The 18000-nt window shown below is 45.9% G+C and overlaps 1 protein-coding gene across 1 annotated transcript in view; it reads right to left on the bottom strand.

The window, feature by feature from the left end:
* DGKI (diacylglycerol kinase iota) overlaps positions 1–18000 on the bottom strand; it is a 1705262-nt gene that overhangs the window by 1495434 nt on the left and 191828 nt on the right. The window contains 1 exon segment of the mRNA XM_030215620.1: positions 4753–4827. Coding sequence (XP_030071480.1) covers positions 4753–4827 — 75 coding nt within the window.

Genomic DNA, 18000 nt, shown 5'->3' with positions numbered 1-18000 from the left:
ACTTGTGTCACATTTTGAGTTGATTAAAGAATTTATATATACTTCTAGATATCTATATGTGATTATGCAGTCAGACCTCCCTGAAATTTTGAGTGCCTTTGAGTAAAATGTACAATTAACAAATATATATAGAAATGACTTAAGTGGAATGGTATGGAATTATGTCCATTTCTTATTTAAAATAATAAGGTAGTGCTATGTCTAGAACTAAATCCACAGTAGTTTTTATAGACAGTTATAGGATAATTTTAATAAGAATATAGTGATTTGCTATCTTATATATTTTTTACATTATTTTTCTTATAGGAGGTCTTATTACATGTTTTGGGGTTTAGTAATTTACTCCCCTTTTTTAGGTATGCATACAATCCATCCACCTCTCCTTTTATATGTTTTAGCTCCAGCTATTTATTTGTCAATTGCTTTTAGATTTTATTTCTTACATTTCTTTTTATTCCTAAGGTTATTTTTTTTTAATTCTCTTGATATATATGTAATTGATTGTCTTGTTTAATATGTTTTATTAAATGTTTGCAACTATATACACATTTATATATATATATTATCTATAACTGTTGAATTTTGTTTTTATTACAATGTATATGTTCATATTTTGACATTATGTTTATGCTACCATTGTATTATTCTTTTATTGTTTTATTTTGTAGTTTTACCCCTGATGCAGCCTGAGAGCAAAACGTGGCCACGTCGGGTATTGTTTTACCTCTGGTTTCTGTTTTAATAAATTGTGTTTTTATATATCTACATTTTATCTGCTTTCATATTATTACATAATTCGGATTTGGGACTTTTAGCACAAAACGTCCAAAGTCCGACTTAGATGTCATATTGAACATGCCCCTCCACATCAACCAGCTCATGAAAATGGCTATATTTCCTATTCGGATTTGGGACGTTTAGCGCAAAATGTCCAAAGTCTGACTTACACGTCATATCGAAAATGCCCCTCCACATCAACCAGCTCACCTTTGTCCACATGACTTAACTGGACACGTTAAAAATATTTATCTAGTTAAATCAACCCAATTAAAATCAGTGACTAAATTAACCAAATAGGTTATCCAATTAACTTTAGGTCAGTGATTTTTCTGAGTAGACTTGAAGCCCAATGTTCTATAGGTTGTATGGATCAGATAAGAGACATCAAATTTGTAGCCTGTTTTACAAATGGCTTATTAAACACGGAACCTTTTGTAAAACATGTATAAATCAATGGTAAAAAATATATGCACTATGGCAGCAGCAGAAACAATGTGAATAGCTATTTTATTTAAAAAAAAATAAGCATCTAATATAATAATTTGCTCCTGCAACGTTCCAATGAGGTTACCTGCATTCGTAACCATCTCCTGACATCACTCTCCTCGATGCGTCTCAAGCACGGGCGCTACGGCAGTCTGCTTCAGAACGTTGGAGGTGTAAATTATTATATTAGATAGAAGTGCATGGACTCCCTCACCCCGACCTCTGTGCCTCAAGCTCTGCTAAAAGAGATGTAAAGATGCAATGGATCCTGCAGGCCGCCCGCCCTCCCCCAGCTGGCGGTCCCGCTGCTCCGGTTGGGGGTGGAGTGGAGTGTGGGGGTGAGGGACGAGGACTCACTCAAACATAGCTGGCAAACAGCAAGCTCCGATCTCCTTCTCTCCTGCTGACTCTGTTGCCCAGGCGGGCGGGAAGGCCGGCCGGCTCCTGCACTAGCACTCCGGGGCTGCTCCCCTCCCCCCACTGTCTCGACAGGGCATGGCTGAGGATGGCAGAACACTGAACCCCCTTCCTCTCTGTTGCATTGCCGGAAGAAGTGAGTGCAGGGAAGCTCAACCGCTTCCTCCCCCTTCCTTCTTCCCTCCTCCCCTTGCATTTAAAGCAAAGCCAGGGGCTTGCATCTCTGACTCTCTCTGCTTTTTCTGTCCCTCCGCCAGAGAACTAGCATTAAATAGACCTTTCGAGTGCAAATTGTCCATTGGTGTACAGGGAAATGGGAGTTAAGTGATGCTTTTCTTCCCGACTGACCTCTTCTGTCTAATGCTCTTAAATCAGTAGATTATAAAGCTCAGTCATTTAAAAATAATCCTGACTTGACAGTGTCAGTGACTGCTCTGAGTAACACCAGTTGCTAGCACTTTCCTCATGGCACTTACTGCTTGACAGAAAATGTCACTTTTGCTAAGCGACATGGGCAGTATTCACAGTGGAGAAGGATAGTTAGTGAGGTTCCTCAGGGGTCTGTGCTAGGACCGCTGCTTTTTAATATATTTATAAATAATTTAGAGATGGGAGTAACTAGCAAGGTAATTACATTTGCTGATGACACAAAGTTATTCAAAGTCGTTAACTCGCGACAGGATTGTGAAAAATTACAGAAGGACCTTACAAGACTGGGAGGCTAAATGGCAGATGACATTTAATGTGAGCAAGTGCAAGGTGATGCATGTGGGAAAAAAGAACCCAAATTATAGCTACATCATGCAAGGTTCCACGTTAGGAGTTACGGACCAAGAAAGGGATCTGGGTGTCGTCGTCGATAATACACTGAAACCTTCTGCTCGGTGTGCTGCTGCGGCTAGGAAAGCTAATAGAATGTTGGGTATTATTAGGAAAGGTATGGAAAACAGGTGTGAGGATGTTATAATGTCGTTGTATCGCTCCATGGTGCGACCGCACCTCGAGTATTTTGTTCAATTCTGGTCGCCGCATCTCAAGAAAGATACAGTAGAATTGGAAAAGGTGCAGCGGAGAGCGACTAAAATGATAGCAGGGATGGGACGACTTCCCTATGAAGAAAGACTAAGGAGGCTAGGGCTTTTCAGTTTGGAGAAGAGACGGCTGAGGGGAGACATGATAGAGGCATATAAAATAATGAGTGGAGTGGAACAGGTGGATGTGAAGCGTCTGTTCACGCTTTCCAAAAATACTAGGACTAGGGGGCATGCGATGAAACTACAGTGTAGTAAATTTAAAACAAATCGAAGAAATTTTTCTTCACCCAACGCATAATTAAACTCTGGAATTCGTTGCCAGAGAACGTGGTGAAGGCGGTTAGCTTGGCAGAGTTTAAAAAGGGGTTAGACGGTTTCCTAAAGGACAAGTCCATAAACCACTACTAAATGGACTTAGGAAAAATCCACAATTCCAGGAATAACATGTATAGAATGTTTGTACGTTTGGGAAGCTCGCCAGGTGCCCTTGGCCTGGATTGGCTGCTGTCGTGGACAGGATGCTGGGCTCGATGGGCCCTTGGTCTTTTCCCAGTGTGGCATTACTTATGTACTTATTGATTTAGAACATGTAGGGGGGGGAGGGCAGGGGACAGAGGAGAATTTCTGGAGGGAAGGGGGCATGAAACTCACAGGGGACAGAGGGAGAGAGGGGGGCCTGGAACTCGGAGGGCACACAGAGACAGAGGTAGGGAGGGGGCCTGGAACTCAGAGGGGAGAGAGATGGAGGGAGGGGGCCCTGGATATGGGAGGATGGAGGAGAGGACAGGGGAGAATGCAGAGTTGAGGCACATGCAGGGGGGAGGGCAAGGGATAGAGGAGAATTGCTGCACCACGATGGTGGAGGGGGCAGGGGAGAGATGCTGCACATGGATGGATGAAGGGGGCAGGGCACAGAGGATGTTTGCTGCATATGGATGAATGCAGGGGAGACAGCATAATTGGTGCACACGGGACACACACTACACTCTCTCACTCACACAGACAGACACACACATTCGGTCTCTCAATCACACACTGTCTCTCAATCACACACTCTCTCTCTCTCTCTCTCTCTCACACACATACTCACTCTCTGACACATACTCATTCACTCTCTCACACATACTCACTCACTCTCTCTCACAAATACTCTCTCCCACAAATACTCTCTCCTAACAGTTCCCTTAAAAACATAATTGCCATTACAGGACAACCTTGCTAGCGCCCGTTTCATTTCTCTCAGAAACAGGCCTTTTTTACTAGTGTTCAATAAAAGAGCAGCATCACTGAGTTTTCTACATGTAAGTGTTAGGACTTGCATGTGTAAGCAGTATATTTTGTTACCTACATGTGTATTACTGCAATTTATTGAAGCCAATTAAAATGTCAAGCTCCACAATTCAATATTGTTTTATATTTGAGGTGGTTTTAAACACTAGAGAAATAAGTTTAATTGACATGTTAATCACTCCTCCAAATCCCATGTCCAACTGACACTCATACATGACTCAGAGCAGTGGTAACTGATAATGGGGACCTTTTTTTTAAGTGTACATGTGTTCCCAATGCAAAGTAAGAAATGCACAAAATACTTTCAAAGACTGCCCAAATCTCTTTAGAATGTGCCACCTTGAAATCTGTAGCAGCTTTTCTAAAACTACTATGTACTATATATGCTCATTTACACATGTAAACCAGTTTTTTATATAGATAAATTGTGTCTAACTTCTTTAAAATGATCTTTCTAACTGGTTAACTTTATGTGGATAGCACTGAATGTTGGAATTATATGATTAAGGTTAACTGCACCCCTGCAGGTCCTCGATTCTCTCAGAGAAAAGAGTTTAAATTCTATCTGGATTATGATGTCCAGGTAAAAATTAACTGGCTGCTGGGGCAAGGAATTCAAACTAAAACCTGAGATTTATTTGAATAAATCCTAAGGTTAACTGGATAAATATTTTGCATATTGGCCTAGAGATTTTACTCTGTGTTTTAAAGTCCCAAAGATGGCTAGCAGATGGGCATGTCTCACCTTTTCCAGTTGTTCCATACATGCCGTGTGTACAACAATTTTACAGGATGCACATTTTCTTCTCAATGATGATTTCTGAAACAATTTAAAGGGGGAGGGGGAGGATGAAAGAATTAGTTATGGGCAACATCATACTTTATTCGTGTATACCATTTCAAACCACAAGTAATCAGACTAATACAATCTATATTAGGGGTTTCAAATTCCAGTCCTTATCCTATATAATAATTTGCACCTCCAACGTTCTACGTCTGGATGCCTGGGTTCGTAACACACTTCCCATTGGTCCGCCCTCGTGATGACTTCAGAGGGTGGATCAATGAGAGGGAAGGGAAGCCAGCACCAGCCAGCCACAGAACATTGGAGGTGAGGAGAGAATCGCAGGAGAATCGCCCCCCTCTCTCCCCCCTGTCCTCCTTCCGAGTTCCAGGCCCCCCTCTCCTACTCCCCCTTCCCTCTCCTCCCCCCACTCCTCCGAGTTGCAGCCCCCTCCCATCTTGAGTTCCATGTCCCCCTCCTTCCCTCCCTCTCCTCCCCTCCCTCCCTCTCCTCCAAGTTCCAAGCCCCCCTTCTCTTTGAGTTCCAGGACCCCCTCCCTCCCTCTCCTCCCCTCCCCTCCGAGTTCCATGCCCCCCTCTCCTCTGAGTTCCAGACCCCCTCGCCTCCCTCCCTCTCTATCTCTCCCCCCCTCCTAGTGCAAGCACGACCTGTCCTCCGCCTGCCCCTCGCCTTCCTGTGTGCCAGCCAGAATTTAAAAATTCTTACCTCAGGGTCTGGCAGCAGCAGTGAAGGCGAGCAGGCACGGCGCTGCAGCCTGCCTCCCCTTCTGTCTGAGCTCTGCCTCTGGTCCTGCCCTTCCAGAAACAGGAAATGAGGGCAGGACCTGAGACAGAAGGGAAGGCAGGCTGAAGCACCATGCCTACTCGACTTTTACTAATGCCGCAGGACCACGAGGTAACAAGTTTTAAATTACAGCCGGCACTTAGGAAGGTGAGGGGCAGGGGGAGGACAGGTCGTGCTTGCACTCGGAGGGGAGAGAGAGAGCGGGAGGGACATGGGGTCTGGAGGGGGCATGGAACTCGGAGGGGAGGGGAGGCGCGGGTGTCTGGAACTCGGAGGCACTTACAGCCGGCACTTAGGAAGGCGAGGGGCAAGCAGAGGACTAAGACAAGAGGGCGGCCAACGCAGGTCGGGCTGCCACTCGGAGGGGACAGAGAGAGAGGAAGAGAGGCGCGGGTGTCTGGAACTCGGAGGAGAGGGGGGGGAGGGGAGGGGAGGGGAGTGGAGGAGAGGGAGGGAGAGAGGGGGCATGGAACTCGGAGGGGAGGGGGGCATGGAACTCGGAATGGCTGCGAGGCAGGGACTCGCGACACAACTGGCCGTTAACGTACAGACTCCTGTGCCGCTCAAACTGCATCAAACAAGCAGGGTGGCGGAAAACGGGCGTGCAGAACTCGCACCACAACTCGCCGCTGACCTCCCGACTCCTGTGCCGCAAGGACTACATCATACTCTCTCTCACACACACTGTCTCCTCACACACTCTCTCTCTCTGTCTGTCTCACACACACTTTCTCAGTCACAGACACACTCTCTCACACACACTTACTGTCTGTCTCTCACATACACTCTCTCTCACACACAGTCTCTCTCTCACACACATACACACACACACACACACACTCTCTCTGTCTCACACACTCAGTCTCACACACTCTCTCTCTCACACACACCAGGGGCATAGCTACGTGGGGCCATGGGGGCCTGGGCCCCCGTAGATTTGGCCCTGGACCCTCTGCTGATGACACTCTCGACCCCCCTCCCACCGCCAACCCGCAGTCGCCGTCTGCTACCTTTGCTGGTGGGGGACCCCAACCCCCGCCAGCCGAGGTTCTCTTCTTCCTTCGTTCTGTTTCTGAGTCTGTCCTTGGCTGGCGGGGGTTGGGGTCCCCCGCCAGCAAAGGTAGGCAACGGCGGGGGAAGGTTAGCGGCGGGAGGGGGGGGCGAGGGGGTCGTCGGCAGGGGGGGGGGCAAAGTTGTTGTTGGTGGTGGTGGTGGTGGCGGTGGCAGGGGAGTAGGCAATGGTGGGGGGGCGGGGGGGCGGCGGCGCCGGGGGGGGGCTAAAATGTGCCCCCTCACCTTGGGCTCTGTACCCCCCTCCTGCCGAAATCTGGCTACACCCCTGACACACACACACACACACTCTCTCACACAAACACACTCTCTCTAACACACACTGTCTCTCTCACTCACACACTGTCTCTCTCAGACACACACTCTCTATCTCACACGCTCTCTCTGTCAGAGACACTCTAACATACACTCTCTCTCACATACACACTCACACACAGTCTAATTCTCACACACACACTCGCACACAGTCTCTCTCTCTCACACACACTCGCACACAGTCTCTCTATCACACACATACTCTCTCTCTCTCTCTCAAACACACTCTATCTCTCTCAAACACACTTTCTCGCTCACATACACACTCGCACACAGTCTAATTCTCACACACACTCTCTCACATACTCACTCTCTCAGAGGAGAGGGAGCGGAGCCTGGAACTCGGGTGAGAGGGGGGGAGGGAGGGGGCCAAGCTGGAACTTGGAGGATAACCTTGCTAGCGCCAGTTTCATTTCTGTGAGAAACGGGCCTGTTTTACTAGTGATCAATAAATCAGTCAGATTTTCAGGATATCTATAATGCATTTTTATGAAATAGATTTGCATGCCAGCTGCCTCCATTGTATGCACATCTCTCTCTTGCATACAGAAAAAAAAAAGATTGTCCATTTGTTTGTTGCTACACACCACTCTTTTCCAGCTCACAGATCATCAAATAAGAGTCCTTGTGAATTGGTGGAGATTGTTCTCAGGGCTTAAGCTGGTATAAAATATGAGCAAATAGGCAAAAAAACATTAAAAAAACACAGGAACTCCCAAGACACTTTATACAAAAATATCTTTAATAGATTATTTGCAAAAAAAAAATAAGTATGTACAGTAAAAAATAATTGGGAAATAAAATGGGCAATTAAAATATCTGAATAGAAAAATCCTTTGAATGCAAAAATAGAGTATAGCTCTCAGTCTTCTCTTTACTTTGGATCCAACAAAGTGCTGGGGTTTACCTCCTTTCCTCTGCAGGTTATCTAGGCAGTTTAGAGTAGTAAATCTAGACAGGTAACAGCCATAAATTAATTTCAAAATAAATATGGTAGTAGTCACAAGTAATTAACCCCCTAATTCTATAAAAGTCACCAAAAACTGCACGCACAAATTTGGATGTGCACCCACTTTGCATATGCAAATGAACTGACTAACAAGCCAATAAGTGCCAATAATTAACTTTTTACAAGCAAATATTGGCACTAATTAGATATTTTGGAAATTATGTGGATAAATATAGGTGTGAAATTTGTGCAGGGGTGCAGAAATGAGAGGGTCATGGGCAGAATGGGGCATTCTTTGCATTTACATGCATTGTTATAAAATAATGGGGATAGGAGCCTAATTTAGGTGTGTACATTTGCACCACATTTCTGCTGGTGCAAATAGCTGTGCCCAAATTTAGGCAAGGCGCGAGTCCCAGGCTAAGCTCTATTCTATAAACTGCACCTAACTCTAAGCACAGCTTATAGAATAGCGCTTTTTGGTGCCAATTCTTTAGGTGTCATATATGGAATCTTGTCCTTTATGTCCCACATAAACAACTAGACTGTGTACAAAATTAATTTAGTCAAAGACTATCAATAATAATGGTTACAATATAAATAAGACAATAACCACAAGCATAGTGTTAATAGAAAGAAAAGAGAGAGAAGTCATGAGAAGAAATCAATTCATTTCCACATCCACAGCTTAGCCAAATCAATCCTCCCAGCTGCAGTGTGTCATTGCACTGAACAATTTTGGTAGTAGATCTGGGCTCCAAAAGCCAATCTGAAAATGTAGGTCTTCAAAACTGTTTTAAGCTTCTTATATTGCAACTGTAGTCTGAGGTCCAGTGGCAGACTGTTCCAAAGAGTAGGGGTCAAGACATTAAAAGAAGTGTACCAAAGGACTGATGACTTCTCTGGCACATCTTATTGTATTGATGAATAATCGTCAAATTCTAGGTAGATGAGCAAAGGTTTAGAGTTGGGATACATGGAGGCGCCTTAGTAAACAGGACACTTAGACTTACAAAGTTACATGGAGATACATTTTCGATATCACATCTAAGTCCAACTTTGGATGTTTTGGTAAAAACTTTCAAAATTCAAGTGGTGAATATAGCCATTTTCAAAACAGAAAAATGTCTCTTTTTTTCAAAAATGGCTATTTGCTAGATGTTTTTGTGCTTTGTGCATTTATCCTTTTGGTCCATTTTCAAAAAAAATAATGTCCAAGTGAAAATGCACAAAATTAAACCACTGGGATGTAGGAGTCAGCATTCTTAATAGACTGGCCACACAGGCATCCCTGGAGAGCAATGGGACACCCTAAGGCAGTGATGGCGAACCTATTGCACGCGTGCCAGAGAGGGCACGCAGAGCCCTCTCTGTTGGCACGTGAGCCGTCGCCTCAGCCAGAGTCGCCTCAGAGTTCCAGGGTCCCCCCTCCCCTCTCCCTCCCTCCGAGTTCCAGAGTCGTCGTCCCTCCCTTCCTCCCTCCCTCCAAATTTTAAAAGTCATTTCTTGACTTACTTCGTCGGGGACGGGTTACGGCGGCCGGCAGCAGCGCTAAAATGCGTACAGGCTCGGCCCTTCTCTCTCTCTGAGCTCTGGTCCCGCCCTTACAGAATCAGGAAATGAGGGCGGGACCAGAGCTCAGAGAGAGAGAGAAGGACTGAGTTCCTGCACGCATTTTAGCACTGCTGCCAGCCGCCGTAACCTGTCCCCAACGAGGTAAGTCAAGAAATTACTTTTAAAATTTGGAGGGCGGAAGGGAGGGACGACAACTCTGAAACTCGGAGGAAGGGAGACCCTGTGGAACTCGGAGGGAGGGGGAGAGGGGACCCTGTGGAACTCAGAGGGAGGGGGGATCCTGTGGAACTGGGAGGGAGGGGACCCTGGAACTCAGGGGGACAGAGGGGGGACCCTGAAACTGGGAGGGAGGACCCTGGAACTGGGAGGGAGGCAGGAGGGAGGGAGGACCCTGGAACTCGGGGAGAGGACCCTGGAACTTGTGGGGGGGAGAGGACCCTGGAACTCGGGGGGGAGGGAGGGAGAGGGGAGTGGGACCCTGTGGAACTCGGAGGGAGGGGGAGAGGGGACCCTGTGGAACTCAGGGAGGAAGGGGGGACAGAAGACCCTGGAACTCGGGGGGGAAGGAGGGAGGACCCTGGAACTCGGAGGGAGGGAGGACGGGCCCTGGAACTCGGAGGGAGGGAGGACCCAGGAACTCGGAGGGAGGGAGATGGCCTGGAACTCAGAGGGAGGTGGAGGGGGGACGAGGGAGGGGGGACAGGGGAGGGGGGAATGGCACTTTGCGATAAATAATTAGATTTTGGGTTGCTGTTTGGGCACTCGGTCTCTGAAAGGTTCGCCATCATTGCCCTAAGGGGCACTGCAGTGGATTTCAAATTAATGCTCCCAGGTACATACCTCACCATTGCTCCCTTATCTTGTCTGCTGAGCCCCCTAAAATCCACCCAGAACCCACTACCCAACTATACACCACAATAGCCCTTATGAGTGAAGGGGGCACCTATATGTGGGTACAGTGGGTTTCTGGTGAGTTTTGGAGGACTCACATTTCTAACACAAGTGTAACAGGTAGGGGGAGGTATAGGCCTGGGTTCTCCTGTCTGCAGTACACTGCATCCACTGCTAAACTACTCCAGGGACCTGCATGCTGCTCTAATGGACCTGTGTGTAACATCTGAGGCTAGCATAGAGGTTGGTCAGTAATGTTTTAATAACATTTTTGGGAGGGTGGGGGTTAGTAACCACTGGGGGAGTAAGGGGAGGTCCCTCTAGTGGTCATCTGGTCATTTAGGGCACTTTTTTGTGGATTATTCGTTATAAAACAGGTCTAGACCAAAATGTCCAACTTGTAGCCCTAAATGTTTTTGTCCTGCCTTTAACACGTCCTTGACACACCCTCTTGTGATCTGAACGCAATATTGATGGACTTCATAGAAAAATGCCTAAAATTGGTTTTGAAAGTACCAATTTGGACGTTTTTTTGAGAGAAAAACATCCAAATGTAGATTTATGCCACTTTTTGGACGTTTTCCTCTTTTGAAAATGAGCCCCATAGTAAACTATGGAACTATGTAAGTCTTTAAAAATTAGCCCCACAGAATAATAAAGCTCAACAGAAAAAGAGGCAGATGCAAATAGAAAGTTCTATGAACCAGAACCACAATCTTATAGATTGTTCTTAGGAGACAGGAAGCCTGTGATGCTTTCCTTTCTCAAAAGAGGCCCCATAGATTAGCAGGAAAAACTTAATCAAGCTGGGGAAAGGAAAACAATGATGGTCATCGCATCTCAAAAAAGATATTGTGGAATTAGAAATGGTACAGAGAAGTGTGACAAAAATGATAAAGGGGATGGGAGAACTTCCCTATGAGGAAAGGCTAAACCAGCTAGGGCTCTTCAGCTTGGAGAAAAGATGGCTATGGGGAGATATGATAGAAATCTATAAAATAACTAGTAGATAAGGCCCATTTCTGACAAAAATGAAACGGGCGCTAGCAAGGTTTTCCCCTTCACGCCTCTCCCACCGAGTTGCAGACTCCCCCCTCCCTCAGATTTAAACAACCCCCCTCCGCGTTAATGACCCCTGGACCCCCCTACCGCAACCCTCTGGACACCACCCTTTCCTCCGAAATACCTCCCCTGAAGTCGTCGCGTACCTCTGCTCACCGATCCAAAGTTCTGTTGTGGGCTGTGGGGCGTGGCTTTATGAATGAGCATGTGACGCACGCATAGAGACTTCAACACATGCTCATTCATGAAGCCACGCCACGCAGCCCACAACAGAACTTTGGATCGGTGAGCAGAGGTACGCGACAGCTTCAGGGGAGGTATTTCGGAGGAAAGGGTGTGCGGCGGAACGGTGAGCGAGCGGCTGTGGGAGGGTGGGTCAGGGGTCTGTGGGCAGGGGGAAGGGATGCAGCGGCAATGTTCTTTGGTTTGAGTGTATGGGAATGATGGCTGCGTTGTGGAGTGGACACAGAGATTAACCAATGGACTTCCTTGATTCGTTAGTGTACTAACTAGCCGTTGAGCCCGTGAAAACGGGCTACTTTTGGAATGGGGGGGGGGTTTCCGAGCCCCCCCCCGAGGTCAGCGCCGCCCCGCCTCCCCCGGAGTCGCCGCCACCACCCCTCCACCCGGCCCGAGCAGCACTGTAAACGTACATCAGCACGCAGCAGCAGGTACATCAGCAAAGCTGCCGCCAGAGCGGGCTTCCTTCTCTGCCTGTGTCCCGCGCCCTAGTGTGACGTAACGTCGGCGAGGGCGGGACAAAGGCAGAGAAGGAAGCCCGACGGCAGCTTTGCTGATGTGCCCGCTGCTGCGTGGTGATGTAAGTTCACAGTGCTCGGGCCAGATGGAGGGGCGGCGGCGACTCTGGGGGAGGGGGAGCGGTTCCGACGTCTGCAGCATGCCAGTAGAGACTTCCCTCTCTGTCTGCCCCTGTCATCACGTATTGACGTGGGGGGCGGGGCAGAGAGGAAAGTCTCTACTGCGCATTTGCGAGTGAGTACGGTCACTCGCCGTTTATATGTTTGATAGTCCTGGTGCCTGGGCAGAGTTGGATAGGAGAGGGGGTGCGGCGGAATGGTGAGCGAGCAACTGCAGGATGGTGGGTGAGGGGGACTGTGGATGAGGGGACGGGGTGCAGCGGCGATTTTGTTTGGTTTGAGTGTATGGGAATGGCGGAAGCGTTGTGGAGTGGAAACAGATTAACCAATGGGCTTCCTTGATTCGTTGAGTGTCAGTGCTCCGCCCTCGACGTCATCACGTTTGACGCGAGGGCGGGGCAGACATACTGTGATCTAGAAACTACAACTTTGGGAAATTTCTGAGGCTTCATTTGAACGTTGGGGTAGCGAATTATGTCCGGAAGGGACGTGGCTGAGGGCGGGTCTATGAGTAAGAGTGAGTGGTGCATGAGTAAGAGTGAGTGGTGCTGACACTTCAGTGTTTTCCTGCCACAGAGTGAGCTTTAGAATGTTGGAGGTGAGAATTATTTATATAGATGAGTAGAGTGGAATGCGTAGACGCATATCATTGTATACTCTTTCCAAAAATAGTAGGACTAGGGGGGCACGCAATGAAGCTACAAAGTAGTAAATTTAAAAGAAATCAGATAAAATATTTCTTCACTCAACGTGTAATTAAACTCTGGAATTCATTGCCAGAGAATATGGTAAAAGCAGTTAGCTTAGCAGGGTTTAAAAAAGGTTTGGATAACTTTCTAAAAGAAAAGTCCATAAGCCATTATTAAGATGGTCTTGGAAAAAATCCATTGCTTATTTCTAGGATAAGCAGCGTAAAATGTATTGTACTGTTTAGGGATCTTGCCAGTTTCTTGTATCCTGGATTGGCCACTATTGGAAACAGGATGCTGGGCTTGATGGACCTTCGGAGTATGGCAACACTTATGTTCTTATCGAATCTGTTGGTTTATGAAAAATGCCTTTCAACTTAATTAATATATCCAAGAAAGGTAACACATAAGAACTAATTGTTGAAGTAAACTGCATGATAGCATCACAGAAGTTCAACCACTGAAGAACGTGTCTGAGTTCCAACTGAGTTCCTGTCCATACCATAAATATATAATCAATGAATTGTTTCCAAACAGAAATAGAAGATGCATAGCTTGATGGATACAAGAACTTCTCTTCAACAAAGAATCATATAAACATGCAATTGTTGGGGCCATAGTGGTCCCTATAGCTATACCTTGTACTTGCTTATAAATGTTTTGATTAAACTTAAAATAATTTTTACTAAGTGCAATCCTGGAAATGGTCACCAAAAGTTCTGTATGTGCTGGAGATAGCAAGAGCTGTTGTAAATGAATATAAATGACTTGCAAGGAATCATCTTGTGGTATATTTGTAAACAAAACTGTTATGTCCAATGTAACTAAAGTTGCCCCGTTGGAACGTGATCCGTAAGAAATTTATCATATATGTAATATCTTTGACATGACTTGCTCATAGACACTTCTCCTTTCAAAACAAAATCCACAAAGTCTGATAGAATCTTGACACAATTGACTGTTCAGGTGTATTTGGGGGATACTGGAATGACAGGATGTTTTTGTAATAAGAAAGAATGTTCCCCTTCAGTGATGACATGATTTTCTTAATGCTTCCAACAGTACATGCGGAATTAAATCATGGATCTGCTCAGTAGGATCCTCAGAATGTTCAATGTAATAATGTGTATCTCTTAACTGATGATACACCTCTTCCTCAAATAACCACTCCACCCCCTTTATCAGCAGGACATATGATAATCGAAGTATCCGTGGCTAACAACTGCACTGCAGAAATTTCCATACTGGACATATTGTCTTTATATGTGCAAGATTGTGCCTCCAAAACTGTAATGGCAGTGGTCACCAACTATTCAAAAACTTGAATGTGAGGATCATCTGGGCCCGAAGGGGCCCATGTAGATTTGTGTTTGCTCCTTGGTAAACTATTTCCTTGAGAAGCTATCATTCCTACATGACCCTGAAAGTTCAATGTCAGTTTACATTTGCAAATAAATTTGAATAAATCAACTCTAACATCAAATGGTCAATACTGCTCAAAAGGTACAAAAGAAAGTCTATGTTGAAGGTCTAATATCCACTTTCTGTGACAGCTCTCCTTGACAGAGGGGACACATTAATGGATATCAGGGTGGTTGCTGTTGATTTCTGGGGGGTTTTCCAATCCCGCCGGAGAGATTGTGAGCTACTACAGGTGATCCTTTGTTGCCTTGTAGTGGCAACCACCGTAACTGAACATTTATTGTCCATACCTAGATCACTCTTATCATCATCAGAAAAATAGCTTGATTACCGCGCATACGTAGCCTTCTTTCTAATTTAAAACTATTTTTATCCATCCATGGGTAAATGTAACCCTTGGCATAGTCGCGTTGCACTTTCAGGATCATTTAGGAATAACAGCTTCTCAAGAAAATAGTTTGAGCAAACAAAAATCTAAATGGGTCCCTTCGAGTCCAGTTGATCCTCATATTCAAGAATGGGATTCACACCTGGTCTGTGTGCCTCCATATTTGGACAAAGCCTTTGCTATTAGGCTTCTCTTGTCATTCTAATAAAATGGATAATGTTAGTCCCTTAATTAAGAAATACCATTGATTACTGATTGAGTACCATATACACTTTAAACTCCTCTTTCTTGCTTTCAAGCCTTTCCAACAAAGCTCCCCGGTTTATTCTTCACAGACTACTCCATATTCTCCAGCCTGAATTCTAAGACCATTAAGGGGTTCATTTTCAAAACAGAAAAATGTCCCAAAAGCAGCTCAAAGCAGCAGATGGACTTTTTTTTTACCAAAATGTCCAAATTGCTATTTTTGAAACCCATTTTAAGTTGTTTTTCTACACAGAATGTCTGCAGTGCATTCAAATCACAAGGAGGGCTTGTCAGTGGTGTCTTCGGGATGGGATTTGGGTGTTCGTTTTTCTGCCATTATGTAACAAAGCAAAAACATCCAGGGATAATAGTAAGATGTTTTGGTCTAGACCTGTTTCAATCATGACTAAGTCACAAAAAGGTACCCTAAATGACCAGATGACCACTGGATAAATAAAGGCATGACCCCCCCCCCTTACTCTCCCTGTAGTCACTGACACCTTCCCCCCCCCCCCCCCCCCCCAAAGATGTGAAAGAAACAGTATATACCAGCCTCTATGACAGCTTCAGATGTTATGGCCAGTCCTCTTATAGCAGCAAGCAGGCCCCTGGAATAGCCTAGTGGTTGGTTCAGTGCTCTAGAGAAAAGGAAACCTAGGCCCATACTCCACTTGTGGTGGAAAGTGTAAGCCCTCCAAAACACACCAAAAACCTACTGTACCCACACATAGGTGACACCTGCAGATGTAAGGACTATTGTAGTGGTGTACAGTTGGGCACAATAGGTTTTTGGTGGATTTTAGAACACTCACCATACAATATAAAGGGGTAATGGTGAGATGTGTACCTGGGACTTTTTACGTGAAGTCCATTGCAGCACCCCTAGGTGCCCTACTGCTCTGCTGGAATATCTGTGTGGCCAGTCTACTACCAATGCTGGCCCCCAATAGATCCCAATGGCTTGATTTTGTGTGTTTTTCCCTTGGAGTTTTTTTTTTTTTTTTAAATGGTCACAAAAGAAAAATGTACTGAGCACAAAACATCTGGGAAATGGCCATTTATGAAACAAAAAAAGAAACATTTTTCTGGTTCAAAAATCGCTATGTTTACCACTTGATATTTGAATGTTTTCGACTTAACGTCCAAAATCAGATTTAGACATCATATCAAACATGCCCCTCCACATGACCGCCAAATGGTCCTACCTGGACCAAGCATGGCACAAATGGAGTGCACCAAACATAGTGTATTTTATTTCGCAGTACTAGCTCTCTGGAACATGATCCAGCTTATTTTTGAAAGAGAAAGACGCTCATATTTCGACCCAAATCGGGAGATGGGCGTCCGTTTCCCGTGGGCGCCCAAATCGGTATAATCGAAACCCAATTTCTGGCGTCCTCAACTACAGTCCATCACGGAGACAAACAAAGATCACAGGGGCGTGTCGGAGGCATGGCGAAGGCGGGACTGGGGCGTGGTTATCGGCCGAGGAGAGATGGGTGTCTTTAGCTGATAATCGAAACAAGACGGGCGTTTTTGACGAGAATTTGGTCCGCTTTATTTGGACCCTTTTTTTTCACGAACAAGTCCCAAAAAAGTGCCCCAACTGACTAGATGACCACCAGAGGGAATCGGGGATGACCTCCCTGACTCCTCCAGTGGTCACTAACCCCCTCCCACCAAAAAAAAACCACTTTACAAACTTTTTTCCCAGCCTGTATGCCAGCCTCAAATGCCATACCCACCTCCATGACAGCAGAATGTGTTCTATCCTCTAACAGCCTTTCCCTGGTTCTGATGTGGGTCTCGGGTGAGTGTGACACCTTTTCTGTTAAGGGCACTGCAGAGTCACATCAGCAATGCATTGTGGTGGGTGTAGGGTATTGGGCTCCGTGATTCCACTAGCTTGTGTTAAATGCTCACGATGTTGGTAGTTGGTAGGCTCTACTCCCATGGTGTTTTTCCCTCTGCTTACTGGGTCAGAGTGTGCCCTGTTTTGTTTCCGGTAGTCCATGAGGTAGTGGCCATTTGTGTAAGACACTTTTAGATCCCTTTCATGTGTTAGCCACGTTACAGCACTTAGTTCTTACCTTGAATGTTGCTGAAAGAGGGCATTGTACACCATTCTGCCATTCGGACCTACTGCTAATCTCAGTACCAGCGAGACTCGTTACCAGTGGGGCACAACCTCTGATCTGCAGTTAACTGTGAGTAAAGGTGCTTATTCAAATAAAGGACGTTTTCAGCGAGATTAGTCTTCAGGTGTGAACTGCTGTGCTAAGGTTATACACCAGCAACAAGTCCTGACCCTGGAGCACTTTTAGTGGGTACTGCAGTGCACTTCAGGCAGGCAGACCCAGGCCCATCCCCCCCCCCCCCCCCCCCCCACCCACCTGTAACACTTGTGGTGGTAAATGGGAGGCCTCTAAAACCCACTGTACCCACATGTAGTTGCCCCCTTCACCCCTAAGAGCTATGGTAGTGTTGTACATTTGTCCCTCCCACGACCAAATGGCTTGGATTGGGACATTTCTGAGCTGGGCGTTTTTAGTTTCCATTATCGCTAAAAAAAAAAAAAAACGCCCATCTCAGAAGGGACCAAATCCATGGCATTTGGTCTGTCCAAACCGTATTTTCAAAACGAAAGATGGACGCCCATCTTTTTCGATAATGCGGTCTGCCCCACCTCTTCACATACCCGTTTTCGGACATAGACGCCCATGGAGATGGGCGTTCGATTATGCCCCTCTACACCTCTCACTATTTGCAGTGAGCTTTCTCTGAAACATTTTAAGGCCCTATTAAAAACCTGGTGATTTAGGCAGGCCAACGAGCTGGTTTCTGGTCTCCAACACTGCTAATGGATGTGTGACTCTTATGTGTTAGATATTTTCTTTCCCTATCTTTTTATTGCAGTTA

Source organism: Microcaecilia unicolor, chromosome 10 (genome assembly GCF_901765095.1).
Source record: "Microcaecilia unicolor chromosome 10, aMicUni1.1, whole genome shotgun sequence".
NCBI classification, from domain to species: Eukaryota; Metazoa; Chordata; class Amphibia; order Gymnophiona; family Siphonopidae; genus Microcaecilia; species Microcaecilia unicolor.
Note: the sequence above shows the minus strand (reverse complement) of the source record. Positions and strands in the feature narration are given on the sequence as shown.